The sequence below is a fragment of the Falco cherrug genome, chromosome 1, assembly GCF_023634085.1.
Source record: "Falco cherrug isolate bFalChe1 chromosome 1, bFalChe1.pri, whole genome shotgun sequence".
Lineage (NCBI taxonomy): Eukaryota > Metazoa > Chordata > Aves > Falconiformes > Falconidae > Falco > Falco cherrug.
Genome location: NC_073697.1, coordinates 106,633,653 through 106,648,676, shown reverse-complemented (window position 1 = coordinate 106,648,676; position 15,024 = coordinate 106,633,653). Strand labels below are relative to the sequence as shown.

At 43.2% G+C, this 15,024-nt stretch overlaps 1 protein-coding gene across 11 annotated transcripts in view; it reads right to left on the bottom strand.

The window, feature by feature from the left end:
* The window catches only part of RFFL (ring finger and FYVE like domain containing E3 ubiquitin protein ligase), a 33,617-nt gene that overhangs the window by 2,513 nt on the left and 16,080 nt on the right, over positions 1 to 15,024 (bottom strand). For 8 of the 11 annotated variants that reach the window (XM_055715749.1, XM_055715728.1, XM_027806390.2 and 5 more), the window contains exons 2-5: positions 9,889 to 10,079; positions 4,347 to 4,751; positions 2,374 to 2,457; positions 1 to 1,997 (exon numbers count right to left, since the gene is read on the bottom strand). In XM_055715749.1, coding sequence (XP_055571724.1) covers positions 1,494 to 1,997; positions 2,374 to 2,457; positions 4,347 to 4,751; positions 9,889 to 10,074 — 1,179 coding nt within the window. In that variant the 5' untranslated portion in view covers positions 10,075 to 10,079 and the 3' untranslated portion in view covers positions 1 to 1,493. The remainder of the gene's footprint in view (positions 1,998 to 2,373; positions 2,458 to 4,346; positions 4,752 to 9,888; positions 10,080 to 15,024) is intronic. The other 3 variants (XM_055715715.1, XR_008733101.1, XM_055715710.1) reach the window with 3 other exon arrangements.

Below are 15,024 nucleotides of genomic sequence, written 5' to 3'. Positions count from 1 at the left end.
AAAGGAGAAACCATGGTTTGCATGAGACAAATGTCATTTCTGTGCAATCTGGGAGCTGGCTTTACCAAAGGACTTCCCTAAGGTACTTTGGCGCACTGAAGGGGGGGTGGGGGGGGGGCGCGGGAATTATCCAGTGTAGACACAAAGGGAGTACTGGCTCCGTCAGCTGGCAAGGAGCAGAAGGTTAGCATTTACACAGGAATTTGTGCAATGAAAGCAGAAATACCACTGACGTTCTTAGCACTGAGGCAAACGAAGCAACATGGGTCTCTCTCCCAAGTGATAGGATGAGAGAAGACAGCTTCAGGTTGCGCTGGGGAGGCTCAGGTTGGATATTAGGAAAAACTTCACGGAAAGGGTTGTCAAGCCTTGGAACAGGCTGCCCAGGGACGTGGCTGAGTCACCGTCCCGGGAGGTAATTAAAAGAAGCATAGATGTGGTGCCTGGGGACACAGTTTAGCGGTGGACTTGGCAGCGCTGGGCTCATAGTGGGACTCAATGGTAAAGGTCTTTTACAACCTAAAGGATTCTATGATGAAGAATATCACTTACCAGTTTGATCATCGGTGTCAGAAACTGCAACGTAAGAAGAGAAAGTTATTTGGTGAGAATAAGAGAAGCGGGGAGGAGGGTGGCAAATTACCTTGAAGGGAGATTACTAAACCAAAACTGCTTTTTGCTGATCCCCACGCAGAGGTTCAGGCTGGATCCCTGCTCAGGATCTGTTGTTCAACTGGCAAGAAACTTTCTGTTACCGAGCTTTCACAACAGCTAGCGCTTCACAAAGATAAGCAACTATCTAAAGCAATGTCTCAATTTTTAAGACAGTCTCCAAATGTGTGCAGTGTCTGGCTTCACAGAACTACGCCAGAACTGTTCAGTAGCCCCTTGTGCCCGTTTCTTTGCTGTTCGACAACCTCACCGATATTGCTGAGCACAGCTGCGACATGTGCAGGCAGCTGATTAAGAGAAAAGGATAAACTCTGTCAAAAGCACAAGGTACAATGAGAGAATATAAATCCAAAGCAGTTGTCTTAAGTCTGTTACCATTCATAGAGGACAGAGCTTAGCGAGATGTGGTTAAGAAAACACCACTTCTTTGGACAACACTGAGGAACAAACCTACCTATGAAACCAAAGTGTCAAAATGCGTTTCTCTTGTAAGTTATTTACATGTATATGTATTTTTAAACTAGTCACCTAGAACTGCAAACTGGCATCTGAAATTCAAACCAGATACATTCTCCATACGCCACTGTCCCCTCATCAGTCAAAGCGCAGGCTCAGCAAGAGCAGGTAGAAAGAACACCCTTGTGATGAAGAGGACGGAGCCAAACCACCGATAACCACAGCTGTTCCACAGCAGGAGCCGCCATCCCTGCGCACATTCCCGCCCGGAGCTGCCTGGCTGCTTTCTGCAGCGTTTTCCTGCTGGCTTTGCCATGAGCCAATGGGTAGGCGCCCACCCAGCACCTACAGTCACCCATGGACAGTCACGCATCAGCTGTCCTGTGGGTGCCACGGTGACCAGCGTGATCTGCCAGGGCTCTACAGAACCCCGCGATGAAGGGTGCGCAGTTCTCCTTTGTTGCTACTACAGGGAAGTCACTCTCCGAGCTACCAGTACCTCCAGCTACCCTCTCCAGTACAAGCAGTGGTGAGCAGAGCTCAGCTACTCCAACATGCGTCACACTACGAAACAGAAATCTAAGGTAAGCTCTATATCCTTCTGCCATTGTCCCTAAAAAGGGAAAACCTGGAAAACAGGCAGGTTTGCTAAGTTTCTTACCTAGATGTTGAAGGTCTTTCTCTTTATAAAGACGAGTCACTCTCTCTAGCAGCTCCCACTTTTCACAGCAGCCTTTGTAGTTGACAAAGTTGCGAGCAAGAATTTCCTTCAGCTGTCGCACAGAGAGTGTGTCAATGTCGCCGATGCTTGTTAGATCGGAAAGAGAAGCCTTCCTCCCCTGCACCAGGTTATCTTCTGAGTCTGTAGACTGAAAGGGGAATAAAGATGGAATGATTCCTGCCCTCAACACCTAGCACTACCATTTAAATCAACTTTCAACACGTGCACTAGCAGGAATTCATGTTTGGGTGTACATACAACTGATCACTCTGTGAATTCCCCCATCTGTCAGAAACACAAGCCCTAGGATGGAAATATTTTTTTTTATAGTGTCCAAGTGACACCAGTTCTTTCTATATGTGGAAGACAAGGTGATGCCAAAGGAAGGGGTTGGTTTGGTCTGCTGGTGGTGAGTCTGAATTACTGTTTAGTCACCCATATCTGCAGTACCAATTCCGTGGTACACACACAGCCTAGGAAAGAAACCTGGTATTCCTTGTCATCTAATTCCAGGACACACAAACCTGTGTCTCCTCCTCTGTCGGTGCTTCTGCTGCATTCTCAACTCCTGTCATACCGACTTGGCTGGGAGGCACATAACCATTTCCCTAGAAGAGGAAATAAAGCTTTCACCAACAGCGTATCTCCGTGTGTGCAGAAGGAACAAGCTCCAGAGAGGACAAACTGCAGCACAAGGTAAAAGCAAGGCACACTCACAGAAAACACTTCCTGTGCAGCACTTACAAAAACAAGTAAACGAGTAAAACTTTTTGAAACTGAAGTGCAGCAAAGCCCCCCTTTATTTAAACCCCGACAGAATATTTGTACAGTAAGATTGCCACGTGGTGTTCTTGTGAGGCTGGATCAGGAGGAGGCCAAATTTATACACTGCGATATAGACAGATAGATAAGATGCAGTTCTTCCCTGAAGCGTTGCAGTGTGACACGGTGTGATATCACGGCTCTGATGGCACATCAGCTATCACACCGCAAGCTCGGTGTAAGCCTCCTCTAACACAGCTCAGAGTCTACAGGCCATCCTCAAAGTAACCACACAGAAACACCTCCTCAGGTGAGTTCTGGACTGGACAAAGAGGAGATACTAAGCAAAGGACAAGCAGCAACAAAGCTGGAGAGTGAGAAGGGGCAGTTGCTTTGAGCGCTCAATAAAATGAAAGGCACAGCCATGTAATTCTAGCTGACTTGCCCTCAGCAGCTATCATTCCCCTCTGTGGTTTCCCTACTGACAAAGGACGCTGTAACGTTACCATCCTACTTATCTAAGTGGTGACTCATTAATATTTACAAGGCAAAAGAGTAACAACGATGATGAAAGAGCCTGACCTGTAGCAGGATGTCATGCAAGTACAGACAAGAAGCTGAAATGTATCATGGGGCAGTAAGGGAAGGCAACAGAGCTGAATTTGCTGGTAAAATTGGAATACCAATATCCAGAGAACCAGAGAATAAAAGACCTTTTAAGTGATTAGCAAAAAAACATCCTCCCAGGAAAATTCTTCCTTTGTACTAGATCTATCTGCTGAGGAAGCAGAAGGTACATATACTTTCACTGCTCTAGTCCACAGGGAACTAAATACACCTATTAAGTAACAGGACTAGGAGCAGATGTCAAACACTGAGTAAACTTCCCATACCAGATAGCAGAAAGACAAACAAAGCAATGTCAATAAAAAATAATTAAGCTCAAACGCCCCTGACAAGGTTTGTCAGAACTGCAGAGTTCATCATAAAATGAAGACTTAACAACAGGCTCTGATTTTGTCTTCTATTGATCTGAGTCCAGAAGAGACCAAAAACCTCACCCATCTCGCAATCATCTTTCTCATCAGTTTCAGTTCCAAAAATTACTTTAACCTGTGCTTTAAATCGCTTGCTGTCTGCAGGTGAATTAAAGAACAATAATAACCATGTCATCTAACACCTACATACAGTTGTCAGGAAACTGTCAACATCAACACACAAGATGTATCTGTGCACCCAACAGACATCAAGTACCAAAGGAACCAGTCACAGGACTACGCAGCGGCAATGGCAAGTGTGGACCCAGAGAAAACACATCTCAAAATAGCAGTGGTGTTCTCGGAGTGACTGTTCAGTACATTCAGCAGTACCCACCAAATTAAATTCCTCTGGTGCAGAAAGGGAACAGCACATGAAAGCTGGTGATAGCAAGTCACAGTTTTACACAGCAAAGCAGCATAAAATAACTCATCTTACTTTCCTAATTATTCTGTAAGAACATATGAGGCCCTCACTTCAAAATTAAAAACAAACCCGAGAAGTGCATGTATGAAATGCAAAGTATTTTGTCATCTGCTCCACAGAGAAGCCCTCCTCGCTTTTCAAGCAGACATCTTTAACACAAAACTTCTTTGGCACATTATCTACTTGGAAAACCTCATGCAACATCTTAGTAGTTAATCCAAAAATAGAGATGAATGAGTTTGCAAAAGATGCTTCTGGCTACAGACTGTACCTGCTGATGTTCCTGAGCTAGTGAGCTTGAGATGGGATCGGCAGACCCTGGAGACGCATCATGTGAGGTAGAAGATGCTATGCTGGTTGGTGGGAGAATCACAAAGTCTTGCTGTCCAGAGACACTAGTATTAAACGGGTTTGTTCTTATCTGATCTTCCTGGGTAATTACAGGCTGCTGGCCAAGAATCAGAAATACCAGGTCCTCCTTTTCACGACACAACTCTGTGGAAATCTCACGGAGTGCCAAATAGTCTCGCAGATCCTTAACCTTCATCTTTATTAGCTCTTCCCGCTGAAAAGCTGTGGCTCGGAAACGCTGGCACAGGTGGCAGAGAAGGGGCCCACCTTCAGGCTGGTTTGAGCAGGACGTACAAAAATTCTTCTTACAGTCCAAGCAGATGTGCTGGTAAAGAGAAGGGAACAGAATCAAACCCATCCACCGTGACCTGCAACAGAGGTGCACAACGACCACAGGCAGCGTTTCTCCACCATCCGGAAGCCAAAGTAAGAGTAGCCTCTGTTAAGACATAACCGAAACCTTCTTATTTATGAAAAAGTGCCAAGTATGTTGTTCATGTTCCTAGATGAGGAAAAAGATTGATCCCGTGAGCAGATCGCCAAGATCCTCACAGCTCTTAGAAAAGCAGTATTTACACTCCATTTACCCAGGATGAAATATTACATTCTTAGCCCGTTCCCTCAAATGACAGGAGTTTTCTGCACCTTATTCCAGCCCTGTTCGTACCGTTTAAGCCACAGATGAAGTCGGGAGAGCTCTGTGAGGCAGCAGGCTTTCAAGTAAATCACAGCTTTCGAGCAAAGCACATTGCTTTATAAAATAACGAAATACTGCTCTGTGCACTGAAAAAGCTCTAGCATTGGAGGGAACTGCTCACAAAAAATTAATCTCTATTTCATAAATTTAATACTTGCTATGAGTGACCTCCCTTCCCCCCTCCCCTTTTTTTCCCCTTCAATTTGCTGCAATCACTAAATGAATCTTCTTTTCACCATACGAGGAAAAGGAAACGACAAGGCTTACAGCATCTGACAGACATCAAAGAATTCAACATTTATTTATGCAACAAAAATAGCCAGCTTATTTTGAAAATAATACACACACTGTGTGCCAGCTAGGTGCTAGACAGAAAGCGTTGGAAGTTTTGGAAATATTAGGCCCTGGATGTTTAAAAACTTTACAGATTAAATTCTGTTGTTTAATGTTTATATTTTATACTGTTCTGGTCTCGTCACTCAGGGCTTGATTTTCAGTTCTAAGCACTCACAGTCCGTGTTGACTTTTGCAGAAACTTGACTGTTCAAGACTTTGGAAAGTCAAATTCTACATTTTCCAATAGGAACAGCAGCAGAACAGCCACATTACATGTCTTTTAAAAAGTCCTGAGGGAAGAAAGAACTGGTTTCAGTGCTGGTTAAAAACACCACTTCACAGTCTGAGAGAAGACAAGCATCTCTATGAAATCCTGACATCCTGACCATACAGAGCCACGCAAGGAAAAAGACACATGCGGAGTTGGAGAAGCAATTAAATACAGAGACAAAAAGATTGTTTTGTGAATTACTTCTAGTGACCAAAGAATATTTTTAACAGTTTCAAAGAAAGCAGATGTTTCTAATGTTTTAAGAGGTGTAAATTCACTACTTGCTTACACTGGCTTCTTCTGATCCCCTTTGCAGCCTGTCCGCCCCCCTGCCCCACACATCCCCTTACAATTATAACCAACAGGCTTCTCATTTAGACCCTGTAATAGACTTACAATGACAGTTAGTGGAAAGAATCCAAATTTCCTGCCTAAACATTTTAAGACATGAACATTTCTACCACAGATAGAACCTCTGGTCATGCAAACTCATAACCTCATCTCAAAATTGCTGGTTGGGGGCCTGCCAAGTAAAAGTGACTTTCATCAATCACAAAGCAAGACAGAAAGGGCAATTTCGACACACCATCCAGTTTCGAGTTTTCCTTAACTTGGTCATTATGAAAAAAAATTAGTAGGTAACTGACTTTTTTTTTCCACCCTATGCCTGCAGGAGCAACCCAGCTTCTCAGGGAATTTTCAGGGCAGAGACAGGAACTACTGGTTGTGCATCTGTCTAGAGCAGGGGAACAAATACTCCACAAAGGCAGAGTAATGGAAAATAACCTCACTGGCAACGCTTCCCCTCTCTCAATCATCCGTCCCTGAGAGGGGAGCAACCAGAAGAACTGAGGGGGAAAAAAAAAACCAACCAAGCAACCCTGCTCTTCTCTGGCAGGGAGAAGCCTCCCTCGTGCTCTGCAGACAGCAAACCAGCTCCGATGGGAACTGCTGGATGGCCAAGGATGTTCCAGCCAGAAAACTCCCACCTGAGTACTCAGATGTTCAGGTATCACACAAGCCAGCACAGTACAAGGGCTGCTTTACCCAACATGGGTTTTGCTGGCAATTAACAGTCATAACGCGAGTCTGTCTTAGTTATCAAATGATACATTTGAGAAGTCAAAATAAAACGAGGCATATGTCTGGCTTATCAGTTCACCGCTAGGATTCATCTCTGGAGAAAAAAAAAAAACCCAGCCTGCATCTGAGCATCGAGTATTTAAAGATGCACAGAAGCTGTTTGCCACATCTCAGCATTAAGCAGCTTTACAGCTTCAGTGTGTTTGTTGAACTCTGACTGAGAGGGCAATGATTGAAGACACCAGTCTGCTCAGAACAATTATTTCAAATATTGCTGTAAATTAAAACTTGTTCCTAAAAGGTCAGACCACTTCTGAACGATGCTTACTAACTGGCAGTACAATTACAGGATGGTCAAACAGAAGTGAAACACTTTAAATCAGAAGCCTGTCCAGAGCAGAAGCTGTTCCTGGTTGTTTGCTCTAACAGTCTCCCAGAGATACCAGGATGGGGATTGGATACACTTGGCTCTTCTCTGTATGCAGGATAAAATGAAAAAATGCCAACATTCAAGCTTTCGCTACTGCTACTGTTGTTCAGAGCTTTTTTTTTTTTTTCTTTTTAAACCTAGCTTGCCAGGAGCTTTTTCTGTAAGTATGCAAAGAAAAGCATCTTCCTGAAAATGTCAGCCAGTTTAAGGGACTGCAATCAGAAAGTGGGGGAGGAAGGAATAACAATCTGATATATCCGCCGTGAATGCCTGCCATGGCTTTCTATCAGCAGAGAGGGAAATGAAGAATGCTTTTTGAAATGTAAAAGATTTTGTGGAATCAGCTTGCTGCAGAAAATCAAGACCAAAAATGTAATCTAAGAGAAGGAAAACACACACAAAAAAACCCTGAGATATTTTTGCTACCATGATTAAATTTTACATCGTTTAAAGATGCCCTGACAGTTACTTAAAAGCATCTTTAAGCACATGCTCCATTCAAATGTCCCCTACCCTAATGCTTTTAGCAGGTGCTGTTCTCCAAAAACCAAAATACAATTATGTTCACATACCATCATTCTGCTTTTCGGTTTTGTTTGTTTGTCATTTTGGGGGTTTTGTAAGCAGTCTAGGTTATCCTTACGGTCACCAGTGCGGAAGAAATTAATTTTTATCCATTGTATTTCAGTACAAACCTTAACCGGACACTAGAGTCCAAAGGTATTGCGTCTCCCGGGAGAGAATGCAGTTTTCCATGCTCTCATTGCTGCAAAGTGAGATTTCATACACTTCTTGGTCCATACCAAGAGCATGAAAGAATTAGCACGGCTCACAAACACGTCAGTGTTTATGTATTCAGTTCTCTGCTAGAGACCAGGGCCTGACGGGTGAGCTCTCACAGACTTCCCTGCCGCTGTTTAAGCTCTGCCACCTGCAGCTGTCTAGCTCAAGCCAGCCCCCAGGATTACTGTTCCCTAGTTGCGGTGGCAGAAGGGAGATGGAAGGAAGGTTTAGGAGCTCCCCTTCACAGTACAGAATATAAACGCCAAACTCATTTTCACCTATCGCCTGCACTGAACGGGAGCAGCCGAGGCACACACTGTACTCTGCTGCCCCAGTTACACCGCCAGCCAGCTCCCGCAGGAAAACAGGGAAGTCTGCCGGGGGCCAAAATGTCTTCCATTGTTTTAGCAGATCCTCTACAATTTGCACACCAGACCTTTACCTGGCCCCTGTCAGCATGTTCTCACGTATCTGGAGCGGTGCTGATGACTCTGATACAAGACACTGCGTTAAAGACAGCTTAAATTAGATCATATATTTCAGAATGTGCTAGGAAAAATGGGACTATGGTTCCTAGAACTGCTACTGTATAATCCATACTTAACTGGGTGAATTGTTTTCACTTCAAAAGCAGAATTGTCTACATCTGCTATTTGCTGCTATGCAGAATAGTAAGCACTGGATCCAGAATAATTCTTTTCACAAGTGTTTGTGAAGACACATCACATTAACGAGGACAATGTTAAAGACAAGCTATGCGGAGTCACACGCAGTGACTGCACCATTCCAGCTGACCCAGAATCTGTCCACTGTCCGAGAAAGTCTTAAGCATACTTACATACCCAAAATAAGCTACCATATATACCCAAGCCTCCAAAATATATTATCAACATCTCTAGTGATTTCTGGAGCAATAACACTTCTCAGTGCAAAACTGCATAAACATCCCTGTTGTTTTGTGAGAAGAAAGCAGCAGCTCCGCCAAGGTTTACCGTTCCTCAGATACGCACCAGCACGCATGCATAAAAAGGTGCACGACCAACCAATTCATGAATTTCCCCATCTAATCTAAAAGTGCTTTGGCCAAAATTCAGCATAATTTTTAAGTTCTCACATTCTTCAGTTCAGTAACACACTACATATAAGACACTAAAGCCACAGAACGTGGACGCTGAACAGCTTTCCTCACCAAAACATTTTTCAAGCAGCATTACAAGAACCATCGCCCCCAGATAATGTCCCAGGCAGGGTTTGCCATCTAATTAAGAAGTCTTGTGGCAAAAAATATTTTTTGTATCTACACGCTCACAAATGAAGTTTATAAACAAGATGAAATGGATTTGGTCTTTTTTTTTTCCCTTCAGTAATTCTATGCATACCCTCGATAAACTCATGTGGCTTTTTAGCTTGAGCAACAATAGTTTAGAAGAGAGATATGTAGATTCTCCTTAACTGAAAACACAAACTGATTACTAAACTTCTTGCCACAAGTTTGTGGCTGGTTTTTTTGTTTTGGTTTGGTTTTTTGTTTTTTTTAAGTACAGTAGTGTTTTAAAATAACAAATTTAAAAACTGATGTTCAAGTTAATGCTGTTTAAAGGATTATAAACAGTCTGGGCATCTTTTTTCAGCGCCTGGGAAAGCCAAGTCTCCTGAAGGTTAACTACCACACTTCCAGTCATCTTTAAGCATGCCTGCTAATTGCAAAAGAATGACTAAAGACACAGGCAAGCTGCCTTTTCCCATATGCTATGTCCTCAAATCAGAGGCTTCTAACGTGCACCCATTTCTCTTCAAATTGGCTCTTTGTAATTAAATGGAAGTCAGATGGCATACCGCCAGAGAAGAGGTTTGCCACCCACCTTCCTCGAGGAGCTGCCGAAGTGCACCCCACACGCCTTGCAGCTCTGTTCAGAAGCAGTGGGAGACGGGTAGGAGCTGTACCCGGGGTTGGAATAGGCTTGGGCTCTGGCTCCTGGCTGCGGCTGTGGCTGCATCTCTTCAGGTGAGCCATCCAGACAAAACCAGTTACAGCAGCTTGCCCACATAGTAACTGCAGGTGGAAAAGAGACATATTGGAAATGACACGTGAAGCAATCTGTCAGCTAAAGTGACAACAAAGCATAACGTGCATATTGAAATTTCCTACCATCCACTCATTTTTTACCGCGTGCTTGTAAGTTTTCATCTTTCCTCTAACTTACAAGCACATGCAAAAACCACACACCCAGTCCAGCACAGTAATGCCTTTGGTCAGACAGAACAAAGAAAGTTCAGGACAGTTATTACTGGAATTTCTTAGATTAAGAGATTACGGAGAAGGTAAGACAAATGTTATGTTCCAGCTGGCTGTATGAGACTCCACAATCAAGTTTGCTGGAACAGGCTGTCTCTATTCCATGTAAGCTGTAATACACTGACTTTTTTTTTTTTTTTTTTTGTGCATCAGGAAAAGCAAACAGAACTCAAATTATGCCTCATACATTATTTAAATAAAATCAGCAGCAAGCTCATAGATGGCTATTCTTCAATTTTATTCTCTGTAAATACCTCTACAGATTTACAGGTACAAATCCAAAAAGATAGAATAAAAGACAAGGACAGTGGAGCCACTGATTTAATATATGCCAGTTCTCAACTGAATTTGCAGCATTACAAGGCTAAATCATCCCACAGCGAGTAAATGTCAGTAACATCAGGCAAAAAATAATCAAATACCAATTTCCAGTAACTTACTTGGGAAAACAATTGCATCTGAGACACACGTTACTTGTTTATTTTTCTTGCGAGGCAAATAATTATATATAAATATACACTTACCTAAAATCCTAACAGTCCAGTGCAAAGTGAACAGTTTTAGAGTCTTCTAAGACCACCCATGCAGCAGTATTCCAGAAATACACTGCTATAATCTTGCTTTTTGGAGTTTACAAAGAAATCTGAATTCATCTGGGCATTCGGTTTCTCGAGCATACACCATGTGTCATCACTTACTGGTAAACAGAATACAAATTGCCTCCTCTGCATTTCTGCAGTCACACTGTATTCCTAGACTATGTTTCTTTTACATCTTAAAAACCAGGTCCATCACTGATGGTGTTCAGCAAACTGCTCAATTTTATAAACTTGTGGAAATAAAACATCTATCAGCTAAACTGCCAATTCATTTCTGTCACCTCAGTAAGTATTGGCACTGTAAAACGCCAGATTCCCAAGGGAAGGGGCTGGTATGAGCCCTAAAGGTTATATAGGTATAATATGCCAACGTACTGTTCTGTTAATTTTTATTTAAAAAAAAAAAAAACAACAAACTGTGTTAAGTCTTTTGGGTTGATGTACTTAAATTGGGAAGGTTTTGCACTTTGGTGCTGTTCCAGTATCTGTAGCTTTAGTAGCATCTTTAATCCTTTCAAAATCTAGCTGAATTTGGCTTGTCAAAGTTATGCTGTCACTGCAGTGGACATATGCCTTTCAAAATTCACAATGGTGAGCTTACCAATGAACCCTGCCCTGCAGGCTCAGCAGATTTTAATGTTTAAGTGAAAATCTACAGATTAATGACATGATAAACAATTCTTAGTGTAACTGATGTGCACAATGCTGTAGTGTGAATTGCACTGAGACTGGCAGCTAGATCTTAATAAATACACGGAGAGAAGCGTTCCATGAACAGAAATAACACGCCAACCATTTGTGTTAGCTCTGCACTGCAACCAAAGCACATAGTTTAAGGTATCATACATAAAAGAAACAATGACTCTTTTCCCGCACATTAATCTTTAAACTATTAGTCCCGCTCAGAAATAAACCCATCCTTTCTACTGCAAAAATACTGAATTTCTGTTTCAAAATATGCTGTTTGGAGGTTTAATTTGCTCCTAGGATTTGCAAATCTCAACAACGTGAAAGCTGCACAGTCAAACAAGTATCACAACCTCCACAGCAGTGGCAAACTGCATCCATAGTTAAGTTCCCTTCCTGTTTCAAGGACCCTGCAAACTGAGGGCCACCCACGATAACAGAATACACAAATGCTACTGCCTGCCCTAAAAACTTTGTTTTCCTAAAAAAGGACAGCCCACTAATTCACTCTGGAACATTGCAACATGTCAAATGTTGGGAATTAAAACACAAGGGAGTGTACAAACCAGGATAAAATAAGACAGAACTCAGCATTCAGCTGGAGTTGTAGTTTTGCGTAATTGCCAGGAAATGAAGAGGTTGACAAAAGGCTCAGATGTTGCTTTAGAAGCAGCTTAATCCCGCTCAACTGCAAGAGCATGGAAGGGAAACATCCACAAACTAACAACCAGGACCCTCCTCTGATCTGTACCATTTTTCCAAAGGTGTCTCCCATCTTTAAGAGAAAGGAGCACACGGAAACATGACAGCCATTCATACAACTCAGGCACACTACCTTCAGCCTGTGCCAGTGTATGTCAGGCTTTAATTGCTTAAGAACCTTTACATGTAAGTTTAAGTTTGGCCTTGCCTACATGCAGCATTTACATTGGCAAAGATGCTTCACTGAAAACCACTTGGTGCTGCTGTCGATAGCCACGCAGAAACAGGCAGCCCTGGCTTCACCATCAGCATTTCAGGGTTCCTGCTGAGCACGTACTTCACGCTGTGAGCCGGCACTTTCGTTCCACCAGCAGCTCTTACAGCAAGCGGGACTCTCCTCCAGGCACACCAAGAGACTCCTGGTCAGCTCTCAAGGTGGCGGGGACAGCCCCAGGCAGTGCCACAGCCTGCCCCAGGGGCAGCTTAGGCTGCTCCAAGTGCAAGAAAAGGAGCTTGCAAATTTTTCCACCTCTGCCCGTACAGCGGCCATCACGCTCTGCGCCTCAGTCAACATCGCCCCAACTAATTTTGTTGGTATCTGCCATTGCCAAATTCCCAGAAGACCAATGGCTGAAAAGCAAGAATTACACTGTTGGTTACCTGGAACACACAGCGGATACTACATGGGAACTTCAGATGCTGCCACCAGTAAGGCAAAGCTTTGCTAACTGGCAGCTGTACCACCAAGCAGCTATGGCCAAGGCTTAAGATGCTGAAATGTTTCTGTGTCTGCCTACAGCTGCACTAAGAGAAGCAGCAATGCGGGTAGGATTCAGCAGGCGCTTCAAGAGGGGCTTTTCCTTGCTCTGTACAAGGATCAGCTTTAGACCTGAAGAAATAAGCACTACAGTAGGACAGGACTGGTAGCGGCAAGCAGAATGTCACAGTGAAATTTCAGGATGACACTTTCCCAGGTATCTCTACAATGTTTGCTACAGCCTAACCATTCCCTTATTTATTTTGTTACTCATTCAGAGATATGTGGTCAGGACCATTCAGAAACTGGTAATTCCTGTAAGCGGTGCTTTGACTGACGGGTTCTTGTTACAGATGCAGCAGAGTTTGAGCATCGGAACTAGAAAGCACTGCCCTGTGCAAAGCCTGACAATCCTTTGCAGATGAATGGCTGTTTTGCATACAAGGAGCTCCACAATTACGCTGAAGTGACAAATAAATGCCCAGCCAAAAAAATATTACCAGCAGAAAGAGCTACTACTTTGCTGTGCTCCAGGGCTTGGTAAATACTTACAGTAACCTGGTATGAACATGTCAGTTTGGAAAAGTTAATGACACCATAGATTTCAGGAATTCTCAAGCCACTTCTTGAATAAAAGATGTTGAATTACTGGCATGACGAACATTACAGGCATTACTGTTCTTCATTATTCTTGGACAGGGTGCTCATACTGACCCACAGGAGCCACAGAAGGTAATTTTTAACTACACAAGCTTATTTTGGGGAAACGGAAAGCTCTGTGGCAGGCACTCAACAGATGACTTCTGCCAGCCAAAAACTACCCACCCCAAATTGTAACTGCATGTTGTGCTTGGAGCATCTGCAAGAGCAAAGGGAGAAAGAGCTTCAGCAAGGGTGGAGGTGCAGGATCAATCAGTCTGTCCCAGAGTGAAAAATACATCCACCCACATGGCAATCATCACACTGGGCTTGGTTTTGGGCAGGGTGATCGTTTTATCTTCTTTCTTGAGTCTCTAAGGAAAACTCAAAAGAAATCCAATAAATGTTGGACAAGTCAAGGAGTTGCTTGCCCTGGTCTGCGAGCAAGACAGTGCTAGCACTCTATCATGCTCTGCTGGATTGCTTTTTTTTTTTCTCCAGTATGAAGCTGTGAATGCCATGACTCTCATCACCAATTTTAAACAGAATAGTGAAATTCATTTTACCACCTGTTCATCAACATATTCTGTACAATCACCATGAGTATCGTATAAATTTGCAAGCATGATTTAATTCCAGAGGAAATACCAGTGATGTCAAAGTTTTCCTCCCATACACTGTTGAAGATAGTATTCATAATGCAAGCCTGGAGTTTTGTACTTCCCATCTTCATTTTAAAAAAAGTGTTTGGACTCAGATTCTCAATATATATGCACTATTCATGCCATAACCTTGCTAGCCAGAGTGTCAGAGATCATTGCCTACATGCAGGATTTATTACACATGCTTTGTGGATTTTATCAAAGGGTAGGCTTTGGCTGTACGGGAAAACTGTGGTTTATGTTTGAATATAAAATTTCCCTTTAATTTTCCTAAGGGTGCAAACAATGAAGGATTAGAACAAGCAAAAGGAACATCTCTCAGAATCACTGAGCTTTCTGCTCTGTACAATAAAGCTCTCGATGACTGTGTCTGGCTTCTTTTCGTGACTGCTCAGGAATTTGGAGGCTAGAATGCAGTAGCACCACTGAGACAAGGGATCAAAAGGAACGAGCTCCCATGATCAGCTGAGCTTGCTCCCACACAAGGAGAAGCCACAGCAACAAGTACTCCCCCTCCTCCGGAGAGGCCTTCAACCACTGGAACACCAGGGCTGATGACCCTCAAGGCTACTGCAGGTGGAACAGAGTGCCGAAAAGGGAGGGAGATGCAAGACAAACAGCAGCTTTGCTATGGCATACTTTCCTACAATACCATT